Source organism: Cricetulus griseus, chromosome 8, assembly GCF_003668045.3.
Source record: "Cricetulus griseus strain 17A/GY chromosome 8, alternate assembly CriGri-PICRH-1.0, whole genome shotgun sequence".
Taxonomy (NCBI): Eukaryota; Metazoa; Chordata; class Mammalia; order Rodentia; family Cricetidae; genus Cricetulus; species Cricetulus griseus.
This window is the reverse complement of record NC_048601.1, coordinates 58,496,270-58,520,970: the sequence shown is the minus strand read 5'-3', so window position 1 is coordinate 58,520,970 and position 24,701 is coordinate 58,496,270. Positions and strand designations below refer to the sequence as shown.

The 24,701-nt window shown below is 46.0% G+C and overlaps 1 protein-coding gene across 2 annotated transcripts in view; it reads left to right on the top strand.

Moving 5' to 3' along the window:
* Anxa4 (annexin A4) overlaps nucleotides 1-24,701 on the top strand; it is a 50,836-nt gene that overhangs the window by 9,182 nt on the left and 16,953 nt on the right. For both annotated transcript variants that reach the window (XM_027428606.2, XM_027428608.1), the window contains exons 2-5: nucleotides 12,558-12,604; nucleotides 17,839-17,926; nucleotides 21,949-22,043; nucleotides 24,337-24,450. In XM_027428606.2, the coding sequence (XP_027284407.1) occupies nucleotides 12,602-12,604; nucleotides 17,839-17,926; nucleotides 21,949-22,043; nucleotides 24,337-24,450 (300 nt within the window). In that variant the 5' untranslated portion in view covers nucleotides 12,558-12,601. The remainder of the gene's footprint in view (nucleotides 1-12,557; nucleotides 12,605-17,838; nucleotides 17,927-21,948; nucleotides 22,044-24,336; nucleotides 24,451-24,701) is intronic.

Here is a 24,701-nt window from a genome sequence, read left to right as displayed (position 1 = left end):
AACTTTTAAAATTGTATATAGGTAAATGATGATTGTATATACCTGGGTCACAAAGTGATACTGTGGCTTATGGATGGATAGCAAATAATTAAATCAAGCCACTAGGCATATCCATCACCCCACTACTTCTTCTCTTTGTGATGAGAATATTTAAGATTAATTCTCAGTGAATTTGAAGTATGTGGTGTTATTTATCACATTCGCCATACTGTATAGTGACTCCAATAAATGAAAAATCCTGTTCTACTTTCATGGAGGTATTGGAACCTTTGGGGGCCATCACTGGTCCATTCCCAGACTCCTAGCTCTAGCAACTACCATTATCCTCCCTCAAACCCTCCACGCTCCTGCTGCCACTTCCTGAATGCTGGGATGACAACAGGTGCAAGCCACCAGGCCCTATGCACTCCCTTTGTTTTGAGCTCTGTTGGTTTAGAGTCCATATGCACTGTCTGTCTTTTTGTGCTTGGCTTATTTCACTTAGCACGATGCTCTTTTCTTTGATTTGTCATCACAACGACCTCATTGTCTTTAAAGGTAAAAAGCAACCCTGGTATGTATTTACCACTTTCTTTGTCCATTCACCTGCAGATGGGCACTTAGATTAATTCTGTATTCAGCTCCAGTGAGTGGTGCAGACTTCTGTTCAACATACTCATTTCCAATCTTTTGGGTCAATACCCAGAATGAGGTTACATCACGATATTATTCTGCTTTTTTATTGTTGTTGTTGCTTTGGTTTTTTGAGACAGGGTTTCTCTGTATAGCCCTGGCTTGCCTGGAACTCACTTTGTAGACCAGACTGATCTTGAATTTTGTTTGTTTTTTGGGGGGAGAGGGTACACACCACACTGCATGTAAAAGTCAGAGGACAACCTCTGCATGTCAATTTTCTCCCTCGCCATGTGGATTCTAAGGCTTGAACTCAGGTCATGAGGCTTGGCAGCAAGTGCCTTTACCAGCAGAGTGGTCTTAGCAGCCCTAGTTTTAACATTTTTTAAGGACCCTCTATGCCACTTTCCATGACTGTTGAGCCAACTGATGTCTGTACCCCCATTGCACAAGGTTCCCTTTTCTTCAAACCTCCTGTACCCCACTCTCTCACTTGGATTCAAACTATTCTATTATCCTGTGTTTCCAGGATTTTGTAAAGAAAGATGGAATGATTTTAGTCTCTTGGGGAAAGATCATGCCAGAGTCAGGTATCTGAGTTGGGCATGGTGATACATGCCTTTAGTCTTAGTACTCAGGCAGGTAGATCTCTGTGAGTCTGAGGCTAGCCTGGTCTGTGTAGTGAGTTCTTTTTTTTAATTTTTTTATTTGAATTAGAAACAAGATTGTTTTACATGTCAATCCCAGTTCCCTCTCCTCCCCCTCAACTAACACCCTACCTATCCCATACCATTCTGCTCCCCAGGGAGGGGAGCACATGGATGCAGTGCCCACAGAGAACAGGAGAGGATGCTGGATCCCCTAGAACTAGAGTTACAGATGGTTGTAACCACCATGTGGCTCCTGGGTCATCTGCAAGAGCAAGTGCTCTTAAGCACTCTCTCCAGCCCCGAATTCCTGTCTCCTTTGTATACTCTCATAACTTTCTGAGCTGTGGTGTGCTTGGCAGTTTGATCTAAAATAAGGAAAACCAATTCTAACCGGGCAACAAAGGAATTGTGTTTTAAGCCTGGAAGGCACTGCCATGATAACATAAGGCAACCACTGTCTGGGCTTGAAAAATTGTATCATTACTCTGTCTGCCTCGATGGTGGCTTTGCATGAAAGCCCCTAGAGCTTTCAGTTCTTAGAAAACCCAGAAGAGCTATTTCTGGTGCTCCTCATTCTTCTGCTGGTGTCTGCTGAGTACGGTTCAGACTATAGACTGAGGGTAAAAAAAACAGTGGGCTCACTATGTCTAACCCCGACAGACTCTGGATTCAGACTAACCAGTGGCATCATTCCCCAGTGAGTTGCTGGAGCCAACAGTAACTGTGTGTGTGTGTGTGTGTGTGTGTGTGTGTGTGTGTGTGTGTGATGTACTAAGGTCTTGTTATGTAAGTCAGCTGCCTCAAACTTTCCTCCTGCATCAGCCTCCTGAGTACTATGGGTACTCCTGTGACTACGAGTGTGGCTACTGTGTCCGGTATTTGCATATTATGATTGGCTCAGCCACAGCCTCCCCCACTTGCCTTCTCAGGATGCCAGCCCCTGTTCTGTTCTGAGGTGGGCACAGAATGTGCCTGTTGGAATCCCGGGGCCTCGCTGGAGATGGCATGCTGCTGACCATGTGTCAGCTCCAAGGGCGTTATCCCAAAGGCTGGATGGCTGAGCCTAGACAGGGGTGTGGCAGTTAGAAGTGTTTCTGGATTTGCGTGGCACCAGCTTTTGCTTTTGACTAGCAGCCAGCCCTCTGCCAGATTAAGTACGCTCCAGTCTCAGCCAATCCATCTGGGAAGAGTATTTTCTAGTTGTTTTAGTTTTTGCATCCAGTTTGTTAAAGATGGAAAATAAGAAAGCAGCTGATTTGGCAAGAAACACATCAAATTTAAAATTGTAGGGGTTTTTTTTAAGATTTGTTTTTAATTTTAATTCTATGTGCATGTTGCAGGGGTGGGGGTAGGGTGTGTGCATATGATTGCAGATGCCTGTGGAGGTCAGAGGTGTCAGATCCCCTGGATCTGGAGTTACAGGCAGTTGTAAACTTTCTAACATGGGTGCTGGGAACCAAATTTGGGTCCTCTGCAAGAACAATACAAGCTCTTAGCTGCTGAGCCATCTCTCCAGCCCATACAACTTAAAGTTTTCATGCCATTATTATTTTGAAAACTTTCAAAATTGTCATCTGCCTTTAGACTTCATTTGCATGTGTGCACACTCATGTATTTGACAGGGTATGACACAGAAAGCATGAGCTCTGAATAAAGAACCTATCACTCCCATGCAAGTGACCTGGGACCCCATGCTTGATTTGTCTACAGTGTACACGATAACACCCACTTCTCTAGATCAGAGGGACAAATAATATAGACTCCATAAAATATGTTACTTAATGCAACTCTCTCTTGTTCCAGAGAACAGGGTGTGGACTGTAAGCCCAGCTTTCCTGATGCCTCAAGTCTCTCAGCAGTAAGGAAGCTGCTGTGGAGGATCAAGCTGTCACCTCTAGGCCTGAGGGTGGAAGCTGGGCAGTGACACTGGGGACTGTTGGAGAGTCCTCACCAAGAAGGGTAGTGAGATAACTTTCAATGGCCTTCAGGATTTTTGCTTTACTGATAGATATTCCTTGGTCAGACAAGGCATGAGCAATAGTGCTCCATTCTAAAGGGTGTAGAATTGAAAGTGTGCACAGGGCAAACACACATATTCCACTAATGTTGACAGAGTGACTGGGTTATGCAGGACACCGCAGTGAGACTCTGGTCTGTCTCAGAAAGTCCACTTTGTGTTTCTCTTGCCACTGGCTGGAGAGGGAGTGAATTGGCTTTCTCTGCAAGTTAAAAGGTAGAGCAATTCCTTGTTTGTTTGCTTGTTTTTTGAGACAGTTTCTCTGTGTAGCTCTGGCTGTCCTGGAACTCCCTCTATAGACCAGGCTGGCATTGAACTGGACCAAGTTTTTTCTTTTGGGTCACCAACCAGCTCCCAAATCATGACACAGAGACTTTTTATTAATTATGAATGCTTTTCCTACCTTAGGCTTGTTTCTGGCTAGATCTTTTAACTGAACCTGTTTCTCTTCATCTGTTTTGCTCCGGGGCTTTTTACCTTTCTTCCTTTTTCACTGCTTCTCACTGCCTGGCTTCTGCCCCCCGCGGCCCCCCCCCCGTGTGTACTTCTCTTTCTCCCCCTCTCTTCTTCTTCCTCATTCTTCAAGAACCTAGATCTCTCCTATTTATTCCCGCTGACTCCCAGCCCACCTATCACTCTCCTGCCTAACTATTAGGCATTCAGCTTTTTATTAGACCAAGCAGGTGCCTTAGGCAGGCAAGGTGAAACAGCAACACATCTTTATGTAATTAAACACACATCTTTACATCATTAAATGCAGCATTAAAAAAAAAAAGTAACACACCTTACACAGTTAAAGTAATATTCCACAGCATAAACAAATATAACACATTTTTAAATAGTTAAATATTCCACAAAGTCAAACTCAGGGAAATCTGCCTGACTCTGCCTCCTGAGTGCTGGGACCACACCCAGCTAGAACAATTTTTTTTAAGATCTCACAACCACCACCAACAAAATGATGCAGCCAATCAGAATTTTAAAGGTCTCCAGTCCTTAGGCACTGCTGAGAGCTGTTGAGTAAGGGGTGGCCCGGAAGGAAAGAATAGGAAGCACTGTGATGATGACTGCAGGCCTAAGAATCCATGTCACTGGCTACGTTTATAAAGTTTGTTAAATAACCCCTGCTGTGTCCTATTTGAACCTTATGCTTCTCAAAACAGAGGAAAGACATTTAGTAGGGTAAAGTTTGAGCAAAACATGCAGGGCCCAATCAGTTTCCCTGATAACCAAGCCATGTTGGCTCTTTGTGTTTTAGTAAAATATAGATTTTTAAAATTTTGCTTCTTGATACAACACAGAACTTAGCTCAGTCAGCTTTTACTATTGTGGTGTTCCAATCCATTTGAAATATTTCAAACAGGACAGCAGAGGCTGGGCTTAATTGCTCATGCCTGAAACCCCAGAACTTAGAAGACTGAAGCAGGAGAGTTTCAGAATCAGTCTGAATTACGTAGTGAATTCTGTGCTAGCCTAAGGTACAAAATGAGACACCCTCTCCCACTCCTTACAAACAAATAAAAAACACCAAGGGAACTAACAACTCAAACCAAACAGCAGGATGAAGGGAGGGTTTTATCCAAGACGGGTCATGGGCTTACTGTTGACCTAAGATGGTTACACAGCATTGCTAAGCCTCAGTTTTTGTCTTAGAAAATGAAGATGATGATGAAGATTCCCCAGGCAGTCAGGTGTGTTAGTTCCGGGAACGTGGAAGTCCGTGTGGTCAATGTTCCCAACTCCTCCCACTGCTGTTTAGACAATGGAGATGTTAGAATAGAGTCCAAACTTTGATAAAAGTGTGAGAATAATAGAGAAGGGGTAGGCAGGTTTTAAATCATATATAAAATAATTGCTTCTCAATCTGTTAGCTAAGGTTAGTGTAAACTGTATGTGATATGTGTGTTGAAGATTATGGATTGATACTGTTTCTCATGCTGCTTCAAATGATTGTACAAGTTTTAGACAAAGCATTGTGTGCAGAGACCTGATGTGTCTTACTCAATTGCTCTCCACTTTATTTATTGAAGAACTCTTTCTCTCTCTCTCTCTCTCTCCTTCCCTCCCCACTCCCCTCTTCTGCCTCCAGAGAGCTAGGATTATAGACAGACTGCCATGACTACAAGACTTTTGTGTGGGTTTGGGTTCAGGGGGTCTAAAGTCCAGTCCTCAGGTTCTCATGGCAAACTCTTTGTCCACTGAGCTGTCTCCCCATGCCAGTCTTCCTGTCTGCTAGAGTTTCGGACTGCTTGAGTGGCATTAGCACGGGGGACTCCATTTGAGTCTGTGGGTACCCAATGCTGGAACTCAGCCAGGAACAATGACCTTCTGACAATTTTATTCAATGCAGATTTGTTTCTAAATTCATATTCACATAACTTATATATCCTGTCTTTGAGCAAAGGGTTGGAAATACCTGTGTTCCCATCTCAAAACCCATCACTCCAATGACACTTGTCTCATGAAAGATGTACCCTCCAAGAAAAAGAGTAGACAGTCACTGTTGCCCTTCCACGTCATTGGCAGTTTTGAAAACCTTCCTAGTCGGGTGGTGCCTGCTCACACCCTTCACTAACCCCGAAGACCAGAAGTTAAATCTGTCCTTGTGGGCTGTAAAATGAAACTGTGTTCCAGCCAAGTGAGTGGGTGAGTCACTTGCATGTGACTTGCCAAGAGAATCGAGAATGTGCCAGAGTTAGAACATGGAGCAGATGAGTCCATTCCTGAAGAAGGCTCAGGTCGTCTGTCCTGGGGTGTGGGTCACCGTTCCTTGGGACAGGAAGACTGTCATAGAGACTCTCTGCAGACTGTGAGAGGATCTTGTGTGTTGATCGGCAATTTCTCTTCAGATTTGCTGACACCTTCCAGCAGGCCTGCTCAGACTGGCTGTTCTTGCTGGGATGACTTTGCATATCTGCATTTTGATGTTTGCTGATTTTACTGTCTTATGCTAGGGGTGGGAGAGACACATCTATTTTGCCTGTGTTCCAGGAGGAGGGAGCCTCAGGCTATGACGTTTTGTTTTGTTTGGGGTGGGGGGCAGGGTTTCACTGTGTAGACCAGGCTGGCTTTAAACTCACTGAATTAGTTTTCTAATAGCAAGTCCTTGTTCCACATATATGCAGAATGGACATGAAAATGTGGTGCCTGAGTCAGCATTCAGCTCAGGGCAGTGACACTATGCATTGAAAGGGACATAGGATAGCCGGCTGCTTGTGGGGTTGTGCACATCAACCCTTCCGGATGTCAACCAGGGAAATAAGAGAGATGTGTTTTTGACAACCCAATGTTTCCTTCTGACTCTGTCGTGAATTATTTCTGTGAATGTATGTGATCTTCAGTGAAGCAGGTGACTCACTGACAGCTGAGTTTCCCTTCTGTGACTGCTATTGGTGTAGGTCTCATGTTTAACACCCAGCTTTCTCTCAGTTGCTCTAAAACAGTTTATTTTCTTTCTTTTAAGACATGGTCTCAATATGTACCCCACACTAGTCTCAGAGATCTCCTGCCTCAGCCTCCTGAGTGCTGGGATTACAGGTGTGCACCACCACATCTGCCTTAAACTATACCTTCAAAGCTTTTCTATCCCAAACACTTCATACATGTGACACTTGGACATGCTTAGGAAGTAGCAGTCCCTCCACACAAGGCTCTGTATATCCATTAGGGGTTTTACACAGTTCTAAAAAGATGTGTCACCTCCAGTTGTCACTTTTTATCTGGAACAGTCCTGATGCTTTTGGGGTCACTTGACTGCCCCTCGAAATGTGTTTGCATTTTTCCAGAGTAAACGGTGAGACCTGGCTGCTCGTTATTTTACTCTCTTTGTGAGAGTAAAGTTTTAAAAACCCCAACGTAATTCTGAGCCACTGAAAAATATGGTTCCATAGTTGAGTTTAGGGAATTCTGGGCAGGCCCTCAAAAAGAAAGAAAGGTCCAAGATATCCAGGAATCTGAGAGAGCAGTCTATGCAACCCACAGGGAACCACTGGGCAAGGAGATATTGTAGTAAAGTTTTAGGAGGCAGACCCTCTGGGGTGGGAAGATGGCATTATCTTGTGCCACTAGGAAGATATGTGATAACTCTGGCTCAGAACTTGAGAGCAGCCTGTCATGGAGTGGACGGCAGCTGGAGCATGAGGCAGCGGGTCACTCAGAGTCCACAGTCAGGAAGCAGAGAGAGGTGGATGCTGGTGCTTCTCTCACTTTCTCCTTTTTGTTCAGCCTGGGACCCCAGGCTATGGGATGTGCTGCTCACAACTAGGATGCATCCTCCCCTCCTGTTTACTCCAGTCTGGTACCCCCCTCATAGACATGTCCTGAGATTTGTCCCCTCGGTGACTCTAGGTCCTGTTAAACTGACAGTGAAGCACCACACTTTACTTTCTGGCTGTTTTTCTTCCCCCTTGCCAAGAGTCTGAGCCAAGAGCCCTGCTAGGAGCCTGACACTGCTTGAAAGCAGGTTGGTAGAGTAGTTTCACATTATCCACAGTCCCGAGAGACTCAAAGACACTAATTTCCACACTCTATTATCTACACACACACACATTTGGCGCTGGTAAGGAAACACGGCAGTTATCTTAAGTAAATGGACCTGACGTGTGCATGCTGTCCACAGCTCCACATAAAATGTCTGCCTAAGACTCTGTCCCTGTTTTCCATCTTAGTAAACTATTCCTGGCTCCTTGAGCAGTGACTCTTAAGATTCCCAGAAGGCATGGCTCCGGCATTTCCCACTTCTTATGGAGTAAGAAGCTATGGAAAAGCTCCTAGTCCAGGCTCCCCCATCTTTTGGGAGGAATCCTTCTTCCCTGACCCCTCGCTTGCCATCTGCTCCTAACTTAAGTGGTAACAATAGCAGCTGGATTGAACTCCTGGTAGTATCACCCTTTGGGAGGAATGCACATCTGGATACCTGGGGTGGCGTGGCACAGGGCAGTGGCAGGAGGCTGCGCTGTGACTTTAGGTTTGGCCTTCATTCATATTTATTTTATTCACCTTATTTATCTTTTAATTACATATTTATTTGTTTTGCCCATATGATGTGTGTGTGTGTTTGGGCACACATGTGCCCCAGAGTGAGTGTGGAGGTCAGAAGCTGCCTTATGGAGTGTGTTCTTTCCTTTTACCATGTGTGTCCCAGGTATCAAAGTCAGGTCATCAGACTTGACAGCAAGCACCCTCACCCACTGAGCCATCTTGCTATCACTCATTCATTTTATTTTAAAATAAATAGAGATGTGCTTCCCAAGTTGGGATTGTAGTTCAGTTGGTAGAAGGCTTGACTAGCAGATGCAAAGCTCTGGGTTTAGTACCCAGTGCTCATAAGCCAACCATGGAAGTGTAGGCCTGTAACCCTAGCATGTCAGAGAAGGAGGCAGGAGGATCAGGAGTTCAAAGCCATTCCAAACTACATATGGAGGTTAAGGGCAGCCTAGGCTAGAGATCCTGTGTTTTAAAAAAGAGACATGTATGCGCTATTCCAAGTGGGGGCTCCACTTGGTGATAGACATATGTGGAGAGTGACTATCCAGGTTATCATGAAGCTAAAAGCCCATGTGGCTTGCATACCCAACCTAGCAGCTGCTTTGTCTGCTATGTTCTACTGACATTTACATGGAGAGAGGGGCTGTCCGACTTTCTCGGTGTAACCAGGCCTCACGGTGGCTTTGCTGCCGTCCACCAGACTGGTGGTGTTACCTCAGGAAAATCTGCTTGTCTGATCATGAATATCTGCTTGATATTTCCACAGCAAGCTGTGGGTCTCCGATCAACACAAACATGTGCCTCTCTCTGAATCATTCAAAACCAAAGGCATTGCCCCAAGACTGTTGTCGTTAGTGCCCATTTCAGTGAGGGTTCAGAAAGCTGAGGTTGCTCACCGACGGGATGAAACTGCTCTCCTTGGTCAGCAGGATCTTGGCCCTGACTTCCTCCTGCTTGTGAAGTCTGTAGAGAGCAGGGTTTTCATCCCACTTCATCCCATCCCAGCATAACTTCCCCCAGGGGTGGCTCTGAGGTTTGCAACCAAGCTGCTTCCTAGTCTAAATGTGTGTGTGTTCGTGTGGCAGCCAGAAGACAAACTCTTCTGTTGTTCCTCTGATACTGACCACCCCCCCTTTTTTAGACAGGGTCTCTCATTGGTCTTTAGACTAGGCTAGCCTACCAATGAACACAGGTATCTGCCTGTCTCTGCCACCCTAGTGCTGGGATCACAAGTGAGCACTCTTCATGCATAGGCTCTGGGGATTGAGCTCAGCCTTTGTGCTTACAAGACAGTCTTCTCAGTCTTGCAAAAGTCTCTTGTTTTTGGTTTTTTGTTTGTTTGGGTATATTTTGTTGTTGTTGTTGTTTTGATACAGGATCTTACGTAACCCAGGCTGGCCTGATGCTTAACATCTGGTGCCAGATAGCACAGAAAGGTGTGGTCTGGCCAATAGTCCAATAACAAGAAGTTTAACACATAAAGCTAATACATTTATTTAATCAAGGTTTTATATGAGACTCAAGTCTTTGAAGACACTGACCACCTAAGGAAAAGTTTGAGTTGTTTTTGTTTGTTTGTTTTGTTTTTTAAAGACAGGGTAGCCCTGGCTGTCCTGGGTAGCCCTGGCTGTCCTGGAACTCGCTGTGTAGACCAGGTTGGTCTCAAACTCATTGAGATTTGCCTGCCTTTGTCTCCTGAGTGCTAAGATTTAAAGGTGTATGCCACCACACTAGGCCTGGGGAAACTTATGGCTTTATGTTTAGGTTCTATGGAGAATGGATGGATGTGTGGAAATACTATTGAGCAGAAGGCCGAGTCAATGGTGGTTACCTGAGTGGGGGGGGTGAGGGTGTCAGCAACACCTCTGTGGGATTCTTCTTGGACTGTGCATTCCTTTCTCCTGAGTGTCATGCAAGAGCCACCTGCAATGAGAGTCCTGTGATTTACTGTCAAACAAGACAGATAAGAGAATTTCCCTATGGCCAACTCCTACACAGAAATATAGGGAAAGGTTAACTCAACCTTTGAGTAGGTCCTGTAGCTTACTCAAAGGGGACTGAGAAGGGCTCTAGAAGCCTGGTTTCCAAAGTCAAATTGGGAAGAGACCAGACGGCAGGAGAAGGCCAGAGAGACCTGGGTTCTGAGAATGTTTTGAGGCCTTCCATTCTCCACAGTTAAGGGACTCTGCCTGCCAATCGAGTACCAGCCACCGGATGTGGGGGTGGTGGGTTCCCACACCAGTTGGCTGCAAATGGGTACCCTACACCTTAATGCTGTTCCAATACTATTAAGGGCTAAAGGTTCTGTCCCACCACACTGCCCACTTCAGGTGCCACTCTCAAGCCCAGGAAGTGCTTCTGGCCCACAGACAATAAACCAGGGGATCCCATAGTTACCATGTGTTTGATTGCTGGAGTGGCTTGCAGAACTCAGGCAAAATTTGCCGAATGAATCACCAGCACTTTAGAAAAGACATATCTCACCCAGAAGGCAGGTGTAGCAGAGGGACAGGGAGTTCCCATGCTCCCCTCCCTTTTATGGGTGTCTTATTAGGATCCATAGAATCACTGGCCACACTAGCTCATTTCTGCCTCAGGGTCTTTGCACAACTCTTCCTCCACCTGGAAGAGACCTCCTGGAACTTGATGAGGCTGCCCCTGCCTGTCAGTAGAGCCTCATTCAGCTGAGCTGGGGTTGTAGCTCAGTGGGCAGGATGCCTGCCCAGCATACACTGAGCCCTGGGTTCAATCCTCAGCACCAGATGAACCGGGGCATGGTGTTATAGGTCTGTAATCCCAGCACTCAGGAAGTGGAGCCAGGAGGATAAAATCAAGGTCATTTTCGACTATATAGATGGCGTTCAAGGCCAACCTGAGCTCTTCCTTCAGCTCAGATGGCATTTCCTCAGAGGCGCTTCTGGGATACACTACCAGGCCTGCTCCTTCCTGGTATCCTGATCATAACAGCCTCCATGTTAAAGACAAAATAGCAATGAACCTAGCTCTGCAGATCTTATTGGGCTTTGTTTATTATCCTGGACCCGGGCCAGAGCCCGGATCAAAATGATCAGAACACCGATTCTGCAGCAGCAGGTTTTAATTGAAACCAGAAGAAGGGAAAGGGAGTGACGTACAGAAAAGGGAAGTGAGGCGTAAGAGACAGCCTGATTGGCTACAGTTCTCATCTGTCTTATCAGAAAATGGGCAGAACAGCTGTTGCTTGTGATTGGCTGACAGCTGTTGCTTGTGATTGGCTGACACTCAGCTGCCTGTTGCAAGAGTAGGCTCCATGCGGGGCTCTGTCCCAGCGGTTCCTGCATTCTACACGAGCATTCTACCAACTCAGCTACATTTCCAGCCATGTTGTTTTGAGACAGTCTCACTGCATTGGCCAGGCTGGTCTTGAGCTCACAATTCTCCTGCCTCAGCCTCCTGAGTTCTGTTATACCCAGCTGGTTCTGCATTTTCCCCAAGCTCCCAGATGTCCCAATCATTTGTTGCAGGATGACTCTTTGAGTGTTGAGGTGTCATGCCCACATGACTCAGAGGAACTGGGGGAAGTAGGCCTATTCTTCACAAGGGAACCCCTCAAAAGAACGGGAGCACATAGGAAACTTTTGCACACACGCTTTCCTGATGAAGGAGGGGGCACTGGAAACTGAGACAAATGTGAAAATGTGATGTGGGAAAGTCCTTCTAGTTCTGAGATGGTGCAGTGAAAACAGCACCTGGGAAACAGACAGAGTCTGATGCTGGGTGGGCTGTCAAGACACACAGACATTTACAAATATGTATGCAGACATACATACAGACTCATGCATGTACACAGATGCAGATACACACATGATACAGGCACACACACATATATTCACACACATGCAGGCACATGTGCACACATCCTGGTCAGTCTTGAGTGCTCTAGTTTCCTGGTTCAGACAGCTTGTCCCTTCTCGACTCTGTTCTGACCTGCAGTAGTGTACAATTTGGAATCTCTGTCTGTGCTGAGGATCAGTTACAGCACTTCACCCCAACAAAACAGCAGCACAGGTGTAGTGCACACCTCCAAACACAAGAGCAATTAGGAAGCTGCTGATGGCATAATAAACTCAACTGCTCAAATCTCTTTAATGGTTAGCCTGGTCTCAGAGCTCTGGCTCTTCCACAGGTGACCTTTTGTTGAATTCATTTATCATTTCCTCTTGGCTCAGTTTCATGCAAACACAATGCCTTAACTAACCATTAATTCCACATCCGTGGTCACTGTAATTTCTCTTCTGCTTTTTTTTTCACAGGAGCTTCTGCTGGGGTGACTGAATTCTCAACCTGACCTATAGCCATGGTAAGTGCCTCACTCCACCTGGTGCCAGCCACAGGCAGGCACAGGATGTGTACTTAGGGACCAGTGGTTTAAACAAAGGTCTGTTTGTTCAGCAGTGGGCAGGAAAGATACAAGGCAGGTAGGCAGTTTCTCTCTGTCTCTCTGTGTGTATGTCTGTCTCTGTCTCTTTCTCTGTAGGGTCCCTCTACATAGCCCTGGCTGATCTGGAACTCACTCTGTAGACCAGGCTGATCTCGAATTCACAGAGATCTGCCTGCCTCTGCCTCTCCGGTGATAGAATTAAAGGCATATGCCACTTAGCCTGGCTCTTTCTTCTTCTTTTCTTCCTTCCTTTCTTTCTTTCTTTCCTTCTTTCTCTCTCTCTCTCTTTCTTTCTTCCCTTCTTTCTTTTTAATGTCATTTAGATTTATTACAAAGTGGTTACTTGACCCTGAAAATCAATTCTCAGACTCCCTCACATGTTTAACATCCAGAGAAAATAGAAAAAAGTGATGTTTTTTTTTTCTCTGAAATACAACTGTTTATTTTAGAACAACTAGGCCAATTCAGAGGAAAGCCATTTTCTACTCCCAGCAGGGGATGGATCACTTGGGACAGTTCTGTCATCTTAGGCTGACCAAAGGGATGTTTCCTTTGTATTTTGGGGCAGGGAGCACATGCCATTTGTGTGGAGATTAGAAGACATTTTTGTGGAGTTAGTTCTCTCTTGTCTTTACATGGGTCTCAGGGATCCAACTCTGGGGATCATGGGGTAGGTGACAATGCCTTGCTGAGCATCTTGAGCCAGGCCTGGAGAGATGCTTATTGGCAGTCCCCGCTTGCCATCTGCCCCCTGCTCACAGCTGCGGTCAGATTTCTTGGGACTTAGTGATCTGGTCTTTGGCACAAGCCTGAGCTTGGGTCCCTTTGGGAGTTGGGTGAAGTTAGCATGGATGTGGAAGCTGAGCCTTTGGGCTGCCTTATGCTGGTCCATCTGCTCTCGACACTCAGAGAGGTTTCTGAGTTGGTAGACGACTAAGTCAGAATGTGACCCCTCCCTCTGAGCACTGGTTCTCTCCAGTGTGCCTGTGTGGATGAAGCTGCTGTCCTTCAGTGCTCAGCCGAGTTCATCCTCTTATCTTCTGATCCTTCTCATCTCACGTCTTCCCAATTCCTGTAATCACAATAACATTTCCTCCTTTGCAGCGTGGCCCCTGTTTGTAGTGTTCATTTGTCATTCTTTCCTATGTGATTGTCTTAGTTAAGGTCCCTATTGCTGTGGTGAAACACCATGACCAAGACAACTTGATGAGGAAAGGGGTTTATTTCACTCACAGTTCCATATAGCAGTTCATTATCGAAATCAGTGAAGGCCTTACTCAAGTAGGGCAGGAACCTGGAGGCAGGAGCTGCTGCAGAGGTCACGGAGGGTGCTGCTTACTAGCTTGCTTCTCATGGCTCATCATGTTTTCTTATAGAACCCAGAACCACCAGCCTGGGGATGGCAGCTCCCATAATGGTCTGGGCCCTCCCACGATGATCATTAATTAAGAAAATGCCTTAAAACCAGATCTCATGGAGGCATTCTCTCAATGAGGTTTCCTCCTTTCTGATGACTCTATCTTGTGTCAAGTTGACAAAAATATCAGGACAGTGATGTTTCCTTTGCTAACACAAGCTTTCCTGGTGTGGATGGACACCACCCCTCCCTATCTTCCTTGAAAAGATAATTGTGCATTGTGACCTAGTATTTAATCAATACAGACACTCTTAAGACTGACAAGAGAAAAAAAGCTCCTGACCTTTCCCCTAGAATAAGAAAAAGTTGTTTGTGATGTTAATATGTAAATGGAACCACTCTGGCCCACTTCTCTATTGATTCCTCTTGTTAGACATTAATTTTCATCTTATAACAGTGTCATCAGCAATGCAGTTCAAACTTGAACTTGGTGTTTGAGAACCATCCAAAACCTTTCAATACTAGAATTCCAAAGAACCTCAGGAAACATTAACTCAGGAAGCTGAGGGTGTGAGCTACCATATGTGAGACCCTGGGCTGCATTTTTAGCACGTGAGTACATAGGTGCACACACACACACACACACACACACACACACACACACACACACAGAGTTTCACGATGAGCTCACAGGCTAAGTTAGGCCAACTTAAAATTTTCACAGAAATTACTAATAGAAGGTAAAATAAATCAGGTGCATGTATCACGTTTCCATGGCTGCTGTAGCTAGTGCCACAACCCAGGTGACATTTAAAAAAAAAAAATAACAGAAATGTTTTGTTTCACCGGGCGTTGGTGGTGCACGCCTTTAATCCCAGCACTCCGGAGGCAGAGGCAGGCAGATCTCTGTGAGTTCGAGGCCAGCCTGGTCTCCAGAGCGAGTGCCAGTATAGGTTCCAAAGCTGCACAGAGAAACCTTGTCTTGAAAAACCAAAAAAAAAAAAAAAAAAAAAAAAAAAAACAAAACTGTTTTGTTTCATAGGTCTGGAGGCCTAGATTCTAAACCCCATGTGCCCACCTGGTCCATTATCTCTGAACTTAGGGTGTGGAGACTCCTCCTTGTTCCTTCCCAATTTAGCACTTCCTCCATCCCCTATTGTGGGGTTTCCTACATCTCCAGGGTGACTCCTCTCATCATCATCATCATCATCACGCTAGATGGCCTGTCAGTCTCTGCTGGGCTGGATGTATTCAGGGCTGAGAGACCCACACTGGTCCCAGTGCTGCTGCCCTCAGGCTTCACTTCTCCCTAGGGTATTTCAACAAACCCCATCCAGTGCTATTGGGCCATAAATGTGTATTTTAGGCTAACCTCTAGACTTGCCCTGTGGACCACTGCTCATGGGTGTTTAGCATGATGCCTAATAGAAAACGTTTTGAGAGTAGAACTTCTAAACCTCACACCCATCGTGTCAGATATGGCCATCCTCCCTCAGTGTCCCCTCTGGATAAATGACACCACTTTCAAGGTACTGCTCCAAAATTTGAAGGCCATCTTTGATTTTTTTTTCTGTCTCCATCTCCACATTAATCTGTCAGCGGGTTCTGTGGTCTTTGCTTTAAAACATGCGTGAAGTCTGACAGTGTGAGTCCATCTTCTTTATTTCACCTGCCAGCTTCACACCTCACCTGCAGCCTCCGCCCTTACTCTCTGGTCTCCAGCTCCACAGCAGCCGGAGTATATTCTGGGCTATCGTCAAACTCTGTGTATTCAAGGATGCTTTTGAATTCCTGGTCCTCCTGATTCGCAGAACCATAAAACCGGGCATGTTGTCTCATACCTGGTATCCTAGCACTCAGGAGTTGAAGGCAGGAAGGTCGGAAGTTCAAGGTCATCCTCATTTCAAGGCCAGGCAGCCTGGACTAGAGACTGACTGTCTCAAAAAAGAAAAAGAAAAGAAAAAAAAAGGAAGGGAGGCTTGTGTATGTAATTACAGTGTGTGTGTGTGTGTGTGTGTGTGTGTGTGTGTGTGTGTGTGTGTACACATCTTGGGGTGGGGCGATAGCTCATCTGAGAACCTGAGTTCGATCCCCAGAACCTATGTAAGAAGTGGGTGTAGCAATGTGCACTGGTAACTCAAGTAGAGGCAAAGACAGGCCGATCCCTGGGGTTTGCCGGCTAGTCTGTCCAGCCAATCAGTGATCTCAGTGAGAGACCCTGCCCTGTCACAGTTAAGAGCTCTTGTCACTCTTGTAGGATCCTGAGTTGAGTTCCTAACACCTGCATCTGGCGGCTCACATCAGTTCTAACTCCAGCTCCAGAGGACCTGATGCCGTCTTTGGGACTTTGTGGGCATCCACACACAATACACATAAATAAAGTTTTGAATTAAAAAACAAGGTGGAGTAGTTGAAGTAACACCTGATGTCAGTTTCTGGCCTCCACGTGCACACACACACACGTGCATTAAAAATAGCTATCTTTACCAAAATGAAACAGCAGTTGTTTGCTGGACCTCAACCAGCTCTGCTGCCTCCTCCTCCCTGGTTCATCCATCTGTAGACATCCTTCATTCAGTGCTTAAATCTTAAAGATGAGCTATTTGATATTTCCCCCTCCCTTAAAATCAGTGTGTTAACAGGGACACCAAAGGTGGGGCCAGAGCTGACAAGAGAGGGATTGTCTTCAGGAACCCCCCACGCCTTCGGGGGCTAACTAGCTTCCTTCCCATGCCTTTGGTTAATTACTAACTCGAACTCAATTTTCTGTCCTATTTATCTCTACTTCCTCCCACCTGCGTTGTTTTGAAGCTGATTGCAGATATCCTATCTTTTTCCTCTGAGTCAGCTGTACAAAGGTAAACCTCTTAAAATGTAATCTGCAGCCACAGCGCCATTGTCAGACAAAAGACTCTTAGGGCTGACTCCCTGTGTTGTAAAATGTCCAGTGTCCAGCTGTCTTATAACTGTCGTGGTTCCTTATCTGGCTCCTCCATCCAAATAAGGTTCAACTCTGTGACTGATTTTTGTTTTTTGTTTGGTTTGGTTGGTTGGTTGGTTGGTTTGGGGTTTGGGGTTTGAGACAGGGTCTCTTTAGCCTAAGCTGGCTTTGAACTAGGTTTGTGGCTGAGGCAAGCCACGTACTCTTGATTCTCCTACTTCCATCTCCCAAATGCTGGGATGACAGGCATGCAGCCAGCTGCTGTTGGCTGATGTGTCTTTTTAACCTCTAGAACTGTCGCTCCCCTCCACCTCTCTCTCCTTTGCAAGTTCATCAATGGGAGAAGCTATATCATTGGTTTGGCAATTCCTTGTGAATTATATTTATAGCTAATGCTTTTTTTGCTCTGCAGACTTGAACTGACTGAAGTCATGCTTTTTTTTTTTTTTTTCCACATTTTGGGAGATTACATCACAGGAGGTAGTGTGACTTCTCCCATCGGCTTCTGGCTCCTTCAAAGCTGGTGACAGCCACAGGGCCTTTGAGATAGCATTTACGTTGTCTGTAGCACCTTCCCTTCATTGTTGTATGGCCAAGTGCCTCATATGAATCATCTCTCAGCCTAAATTCCAGTCCTTTCTGCAGCACACCAGGACTCTTCTTACTTTGTGGCACCTCCCCTACCATGCTGTTTATGGGATGTGTATTTGTTGGTGTGCTCACTGCCTTCCTCAGAGAGGGTGGCAGCTGTCCCAGGGTTGAGAGCCTTCATGGTTGCTTCTGTCGCACCTGGAGTAGAGCCTGAGACTCTGAATGAGCGGTCACTGTCAGTCATACCATTTTCTGTGCTTCCAGGCAACCAAAGGAGGAACTGTAAAAGCTGCTTCAGGATTCAATGCAATTGAAGATGCCCAGGCCCTGAGGAAGGCCATGAAAGGACTTGGTAAGTATCTTTCTGAGTGTGAACTGTCCCGAGTGTGGTATGTCACAGTCATGAGGAGGGCACCATGGACACTAATATTTATGAATAAATAGATCCCCTTTTAAGAAACTATATTGGGGATATAGTCAGGGATGGTAGCTTAATTGGTAGATTGCTAGTCTAGCAGGCACAAGGAAGGCCCTTGGGTTCAATCCCCTGTACTACAAAACAACAGCAAACAAGCAAAAATGATGGTAACATTGTCTACCCAAGGCAATTTGGATGAGATAGTGTGTTAGTAGTGAGTTTTCTGTTACTATAACAAAATACCCAAGATAATCACCTTTAAAAAGGGGAAATGTTTGTTTTTGGATCACAAGTCCATGGTTGGAGATATCAAGTCCATGGATGACTAGTTCATTGCTTTGGAGCCTGTGATTAGATAGCACATCAAGAAGAAAGTTAATTCATGTTACAGTTAGAGAATAGAAAGAGACAGAGAAGAGGGACCAGGAGTAGGTGATTTATGAACACACCTCCCAAAGACCTAACCTCCTCCCGTTAAGTTCCACCTTTTAAATGTCCCATCACCTCTGTTACGCCTGGAGCTGCCAGCTGAGTCAGTACTGACATGCAGATGGCGGTTGTACATGAGCAGGCAGGAGTGATGTTTCCCTGGCCTGGCCCTGCAGTTGTCTTCCAAAGCACAGCTACAGTTATACATGATGCTCTGCCAGTTGCCCTGGACACATTTCTGCCTCAAAGGCTTTTCTTATTGAATATGTGGAAAGAGACATATCCCCAGTCCCTAGTTAGCACTGAGGATCTCTGAGATTTGGGTAAAGACACTTGGTTCTTAGACTTTTCATCTCAGATTCATTTTCCTTAGTCTGTCTAACAACAGCGACCAGAGTGGCAAGTGTTTGTCAGTCTCCATCATATTAGCCTAAAGGCAGAGGCTTCACAAGGCCTGTTGGCTTTTAACCCCTAGGGCCTGCTCATGAGAAGCAGGGTGTTGGGGAGGTAGAGGGATAGAGTGAGGTGAGCTGACTTTCCCAGGCTGTCAGAACCGGTGACAGGCAGGACACTGGGAAACTGCAGTTAGGCAACCTCTGGCCATCAGACTTCACCACAGGGCAGATCTAAGCATTGTGACCCTGCCACCCATCTCTGAAAGAACATCACCCTGCACTTAGATGCCCTTCTCATTTTCCTTTGGTTGTAAATAAAGTAGAAAATATGTAGATCCCACCATCATTTTTGGTCTGCTTTTAATTATGTATATCGAAAAAACGTATAGTCCAGAGTGTGTAGCAAAGTGTTCAGAACTCCCAAAGCAAAAATCAGGAGACATTTGGCACAACCAGGCCTTTTCCAGGGCCTGCTGGTGTGGATTGATGAGGTGAGCTATTGGAGGAGACAAGGACCATAAAACCTATTCCTGGTGGTCAGGAATCCAAGGGAGCTTGCTAGCACAGCTAAGAGTATACAGAATGGCTGGAGATAGCTCTGCAATGAAGAGCATGTACTGTTCTTTCAGGGAATCCAAGTTCCGTTCTCATCACCCACATCGGACAGCTCCAGAGGGTGGAACGACTTTTGCCTCTGCAGACACCACACACACACACACACACACACACACACACACACACACACACACGTGGGTTCTCGAGATTTAAAATAAAATTTAAAAACATCGGATGGGCAAGGCAGTGGTGGCACAGGCCTTTAATCCCAGCACTTGGGAGGCAGAGGCAGAGGCAGGCAGTAAGTTTGAGACCAACCTGATCGATCTACAGACAAAGTTCCAGGACAGCCAGGGCTACACTGTCTCGAAAAACAAAACAATATGCATGGGTAAGAACTCTGTGGGGCTAGGATTGTGGCTCAGTCATTAGAGTGCCCTAACCTGCACAAAGCCCTGGATTTGATCCCCAGTAAAGGGTAGAGAGTTCCAGGTCATAGTAATTTTGATGCCAGGCTTGGATGCATGAATCTGTTTTTTTTTTTTTTTTTTTTTTTTTTTTTAATGTGGTTCAAGGAGAGGAGATCACCTTTCATGTGGGACCATCAGGCAAACATTGGAGGTGTGGAATTTGAGATGCCCTTGGGAGGTGGGTGGAATTTTAATAAGTAATGAAGAGAGAATGTGTTTCTGGAAGTGAAGTTGAGCTTAGAGAAGTCACAGTGAAGAGTTGCAAAGCAGGAACCCGCCAGACATCGAGGGCTTCCTGAGAAGACAAGTCCTAAAGGGGGTCCTAGGGCTATTACTGAGAAGTCACCAACTGAATCATAGCGCTGAAAGGGTAGCCCAGAGACACTGGCCAGGAAACTGCAGGTATCAAAATTAGGATGCTATGTGGGGAGACTCCAGGAGACACGGAAATGCATAGACGGGTAATGAAGGGTTCAAGAGTGCAAGTGGGGAAAGCAGAGCAATTCAAAAGCAGATTTGGAGCTGGGTGTGATATCCAGGGAATCACCACCCTGGAGAAGCAGAGGCAGGAGGACTGACAGTCCAAGGTCAGCCTGGGCTACGTAGGAAAGCCCCAAACAAACAATAGAGAGCTAAGCTTCTTAATCTGGCTGCCTGCTCTCCTTGTCCACCCATATATACCTCAGAGAACGGGAAACTGTGAGTGCCCAAGATGGCAGCCCCATATGACCCCAGCTGACCACAGGGAGCCAATGTGAGTTTCTGAGCAGGTGAGGGATGAGCTTTTGTTTTTCTTATAGGAAAGATGAACCGAACTAGAATATGAGAATTTAGTTAAAAGGTTTTTCCAGGCCTGTGGAAAAGTCTTGGATTTATGTGGTAATCTATGGCTTAAAAGCAGAGTGTGGGTACAGCAAAGGTTGTGGGGCCACACTTTGCATGGCTTGGGAGAAAATCTGAATCTGGAGTGATACTTTAAAAAAAAATCTCGAAGCTAATTTTAGGGTTCAAAGCAGGAAGGGCTCCTCCTCCCAGTGCAGAAGAACTCTGGGGGTTGGATTTGAGAGTCCTGTAGTCTTCCCTCCAACCTCTCTTTCCTGAATATTTAATCTTGTGATTTCTCACACATTTAAAACTTTCTACCTACAGTATTTTAGTAGAGCAGTTTCTATGCCCCCCGCCCCGACCCCAGCTGTTTCTTCCAACAAATAAACAGAAAATTCTTCAAACAGTAATATCCAGCAGTGAGAAAGATGAACTCCTCTGCCTGGAGCCCCTGCCAGACTGCTGGGTGATAGGGTGATGTCATTCTTGCTTCCAGGTGAAAGACTTAGCAAAGAAATATAGCCCAGATAAGGAAACTCTCCAAACAGAATGTAGGGCGGCCTAACCCAGAAACTAACTAAGGCCACTACTATGACTTAGTGCCTGGAATTTACCAGCTGCCAGCAATTACTCCCTTACAAGGCCATAAGATAACTGGGTACCAAGAATTCCCAGATGGCCACCCTCCCCGAGGGGATCATGAAGGAAACAGATCGCCCCACTGGCCAATGTGTCAATAATTAACAATTAAGTGTCCCTATGAAACAAAGAGATAGCTACCATTTGCTCAGGCAAGATTAGTTAGCCTATCCTGAGGTCTGCAGGTTTTACAACTGGTGGGGTCAGGAGGCCATCTGATTCCCAGCCCTCCCCTCAAGACAAAGGGCCTCCTAGGAACCCATGACTCTGGCCATGTACTCAACTCAATGGACAGAGAGTCAAGGCCCCTTCCTAAGCTTGTGGTTTTTGCCTTAAAAATGCCTGTGCCTGGGGGACGGGGCTGCTCTCTAGCCTGCATGCTGAGAGAGCCCATTTGTACAAACATCCACCTTTCATTAAAGCCTCTTGCTGTTTGCATCAAGTTTCCGCTTCCGCATGGTGATTGGGGTGGCCGAGGTCCTGGGAAAAGATCCTGGAGGCCTGAGCTTCCGGGGGGTCTTATACAGGTTCTGTTTTCTTAGCAAACATTCAGCCTTCATGAGGTAACTCCAGTGGCCACAGGGGAGACCATTTTCTCATGCCAGCAAATCATGGCCCCTTGCTGTCTCCATCTTGTCCCCAGGTACCGATGAAGATGCCATCATTGGAGTCCTGGCCTACCGCAACACTGCCCAACGTCAGGAAATCAGGACTGCATACAAGAGCAACATTGGCAGGGTAGGCCCAGTTTCTCATGAACTTAAGGTGACCAGGGATTTGTCAGGCAGATGGAAGCAGAATCCCCTGCCTCTAACTCCCACTCCCCCATACCCCACCCCTACCCAAAACTAGACCCCTGAAGTGACCCAGTGCTTTAAGACTATCTGTGAAGTTAGGGGTTACCAGAGTCTAGGAAGACTTGGAGAAGAGAGGAGAGGCAACAGGCATAGGGGAGCAGCTAGACGAGAGGGTAACTCCTGAGGCTCTGGAGCATGGGAGGGTGACCGTGGGTAACAGTTAATCAAATACCTCAAAATAGTGGTAGAGAGGATTTGGAATGTCCCTAACAAAGAAATGACAAACATCTGAAGCAACAGGTATGCCAGTCATTTTACTTGATTATCACATTGTGTACAAGGATTGAAATGTCACACTGAGCCCCATTAGTACTATAACAGCTGTGTGTCAATTAAAAATGATATAAAATGGTGGCTCAATGGGTAGGGGCACTGGCCCCAGAGCTCGATGACCCGAGTTCGATACTTATGACCTTACTGGTGGTAGAAGAGAACCAACTCCACAGAATTGTCCACTGGCCTCCACATGTGAGGTCTCACACACACTCACAAACACACACATACATACATATAAAAAGAAACATATCTGAAAAGAAAATTTAAAGGATATTTTTGCAAAGCTCAAAGCAAAACAAGGATTGCCCTGAATTATAGGGAGCTGTTGACTCTCGGTTTCATGGCCAGGCTCGGTCACCTCCCACCCAAGTCCTCACAGGACTGTGGGTTGCGAGCTCAACCAGAAGTGCTGTGGAGCCAGGCACACTGCACCTGCAGAGCTGTTTGGCCCTAGTGTTCAAGATCCCTGACTGAAATACTTAGAAGTCCACCCAGTTTGCCTTCACCATACTTTTCTGGAATTTAGTGCTGTGACTCCTCCATATAAATACATGTTTAGATAGTCATCCCTTCGACCATCACACTCCAGAGTGGGGCTTTCTGTGCAATCCCATGGCAGCTTATAAACACACTGTTCACTCTGCATGCTTTACATTTTGTCTGAATTGCACACCCCTGAAGAATCACGACTCCATGTACAACAACTCCTTCGCTAGAATTGTTCAGCCCAGTCTTTCCACATCAAAGCACCCCCAACTCTTGTGCTTATTGAGAACCTCAGTCTAAGGAAACAGCCAATGAGTATCTCTGTGCATCAGCACCCAGGGACTTTACACCCAGGGAATCTATTTGTCAGCCAAGAAGACTGAGGCTGCTTCTCACAGATGGCTCCTCACTGCTGGGCAAGGGCAAGGAGGGATGGGCAGGGCAGAGCTGATTAGCTGCTCTCCAGAGCATCTGCAGGTGAACTCGGGGCACTCCTGTAGGGAATGGGACAGAGTGTCACTGACTATCTCCAGAGCGCCATAAACTGTTCTGCATCCTCCAGAAACTGAATGCGCAGTGGCAGACAAAGACAATCAAGTGAGGTGTGAGCTATACATCATTCATTCATTCAATCCACATTTGTGGCTTAGTGTGTAAAAGTGCTTGCTGCCAAGCTAAACAGCCTGAGTTCGATCCCATAGGACAGAGAGAACCTTCTCCCTTAGGTTGTCCTCTGACCTCCACTTGTGCACTACAGCACAGCTCTGCACACAAATAAAAGAATGTAATTACAAATTTTAAAAAGAGAAAAATAGCTGGGAGGTAGTGGCACATGTCTTTAATTCCAGCACTTGGGAGGCAGAGGCAGGCAGATCTCTATGAGTTACAGACCAGCCTGGTCTACAGAGTGAGTTCCAGGACATCTAGAGCTGTTACACAGAGAAACCCTGTCTCAAAAAAATGAGAGAGAGAGAGAGAGAGAGAGAGAGAGAGAGAGAGAGAGAGAGAGAGAGAGAGAGGTTGTTTCAAAAGTAAAATTTAACGAGAACAACAAAACAAAAACAAAATTTAATGAGAAAGCTGGCATTGTTTTACAAATCACACTGAAGTTTGACTTAATGGGAAATGGCCACACTGTCCTTATTTGCTGTACTGTGTGGTTTTGGTTGAAGTCAAATAAAATCTGGTCTTAGACAGATAGTTGGAAAATTGATCAGTGTTTTAACAGCCTTCTGGTGTGACGATAGATACGCAGAAATGCCAAATGACCTAAGAAAACACCACTGCCTGCTTCCAGAAGGTGACAGCACAGACAGCATCTTAGTGCCCAAGACACCCTTACACTGTCATTAGAGAAGGACGGGCATGAGAAACAATAGCAGCTAAAAGTAGGCACTTTCTTCTCATTTCAGGACCTGATTGATGACTTGAAGTCAGAGCTGAGCAGCAACTTTGAGCAGGTGATTGTGGGAATGATGACACCTACCGTGCTGTATGACGTTCAGGAGCTGCGCAGGGCTATGAAGGTCAGTGGTCTTCTTTGCACTTGGTATCCTCAGTGCACATGGTGATGTGTTATCCTTCAGAAACATGGCCAGCAGAGCTGGAGAGATGGCTCAGTGCCTAAGAGTGCTTACGGCTCTAGCAGGACTGTAGTTCGCTTCCCAGCACACATTGGGTAGCTCACAACCACCTGTAACTCCAGCTCCAGGGATCTGACACCCTCTTCTGGCCTCCTTGGACACTGGACTCACAGGCACAGCCCCACACACACATA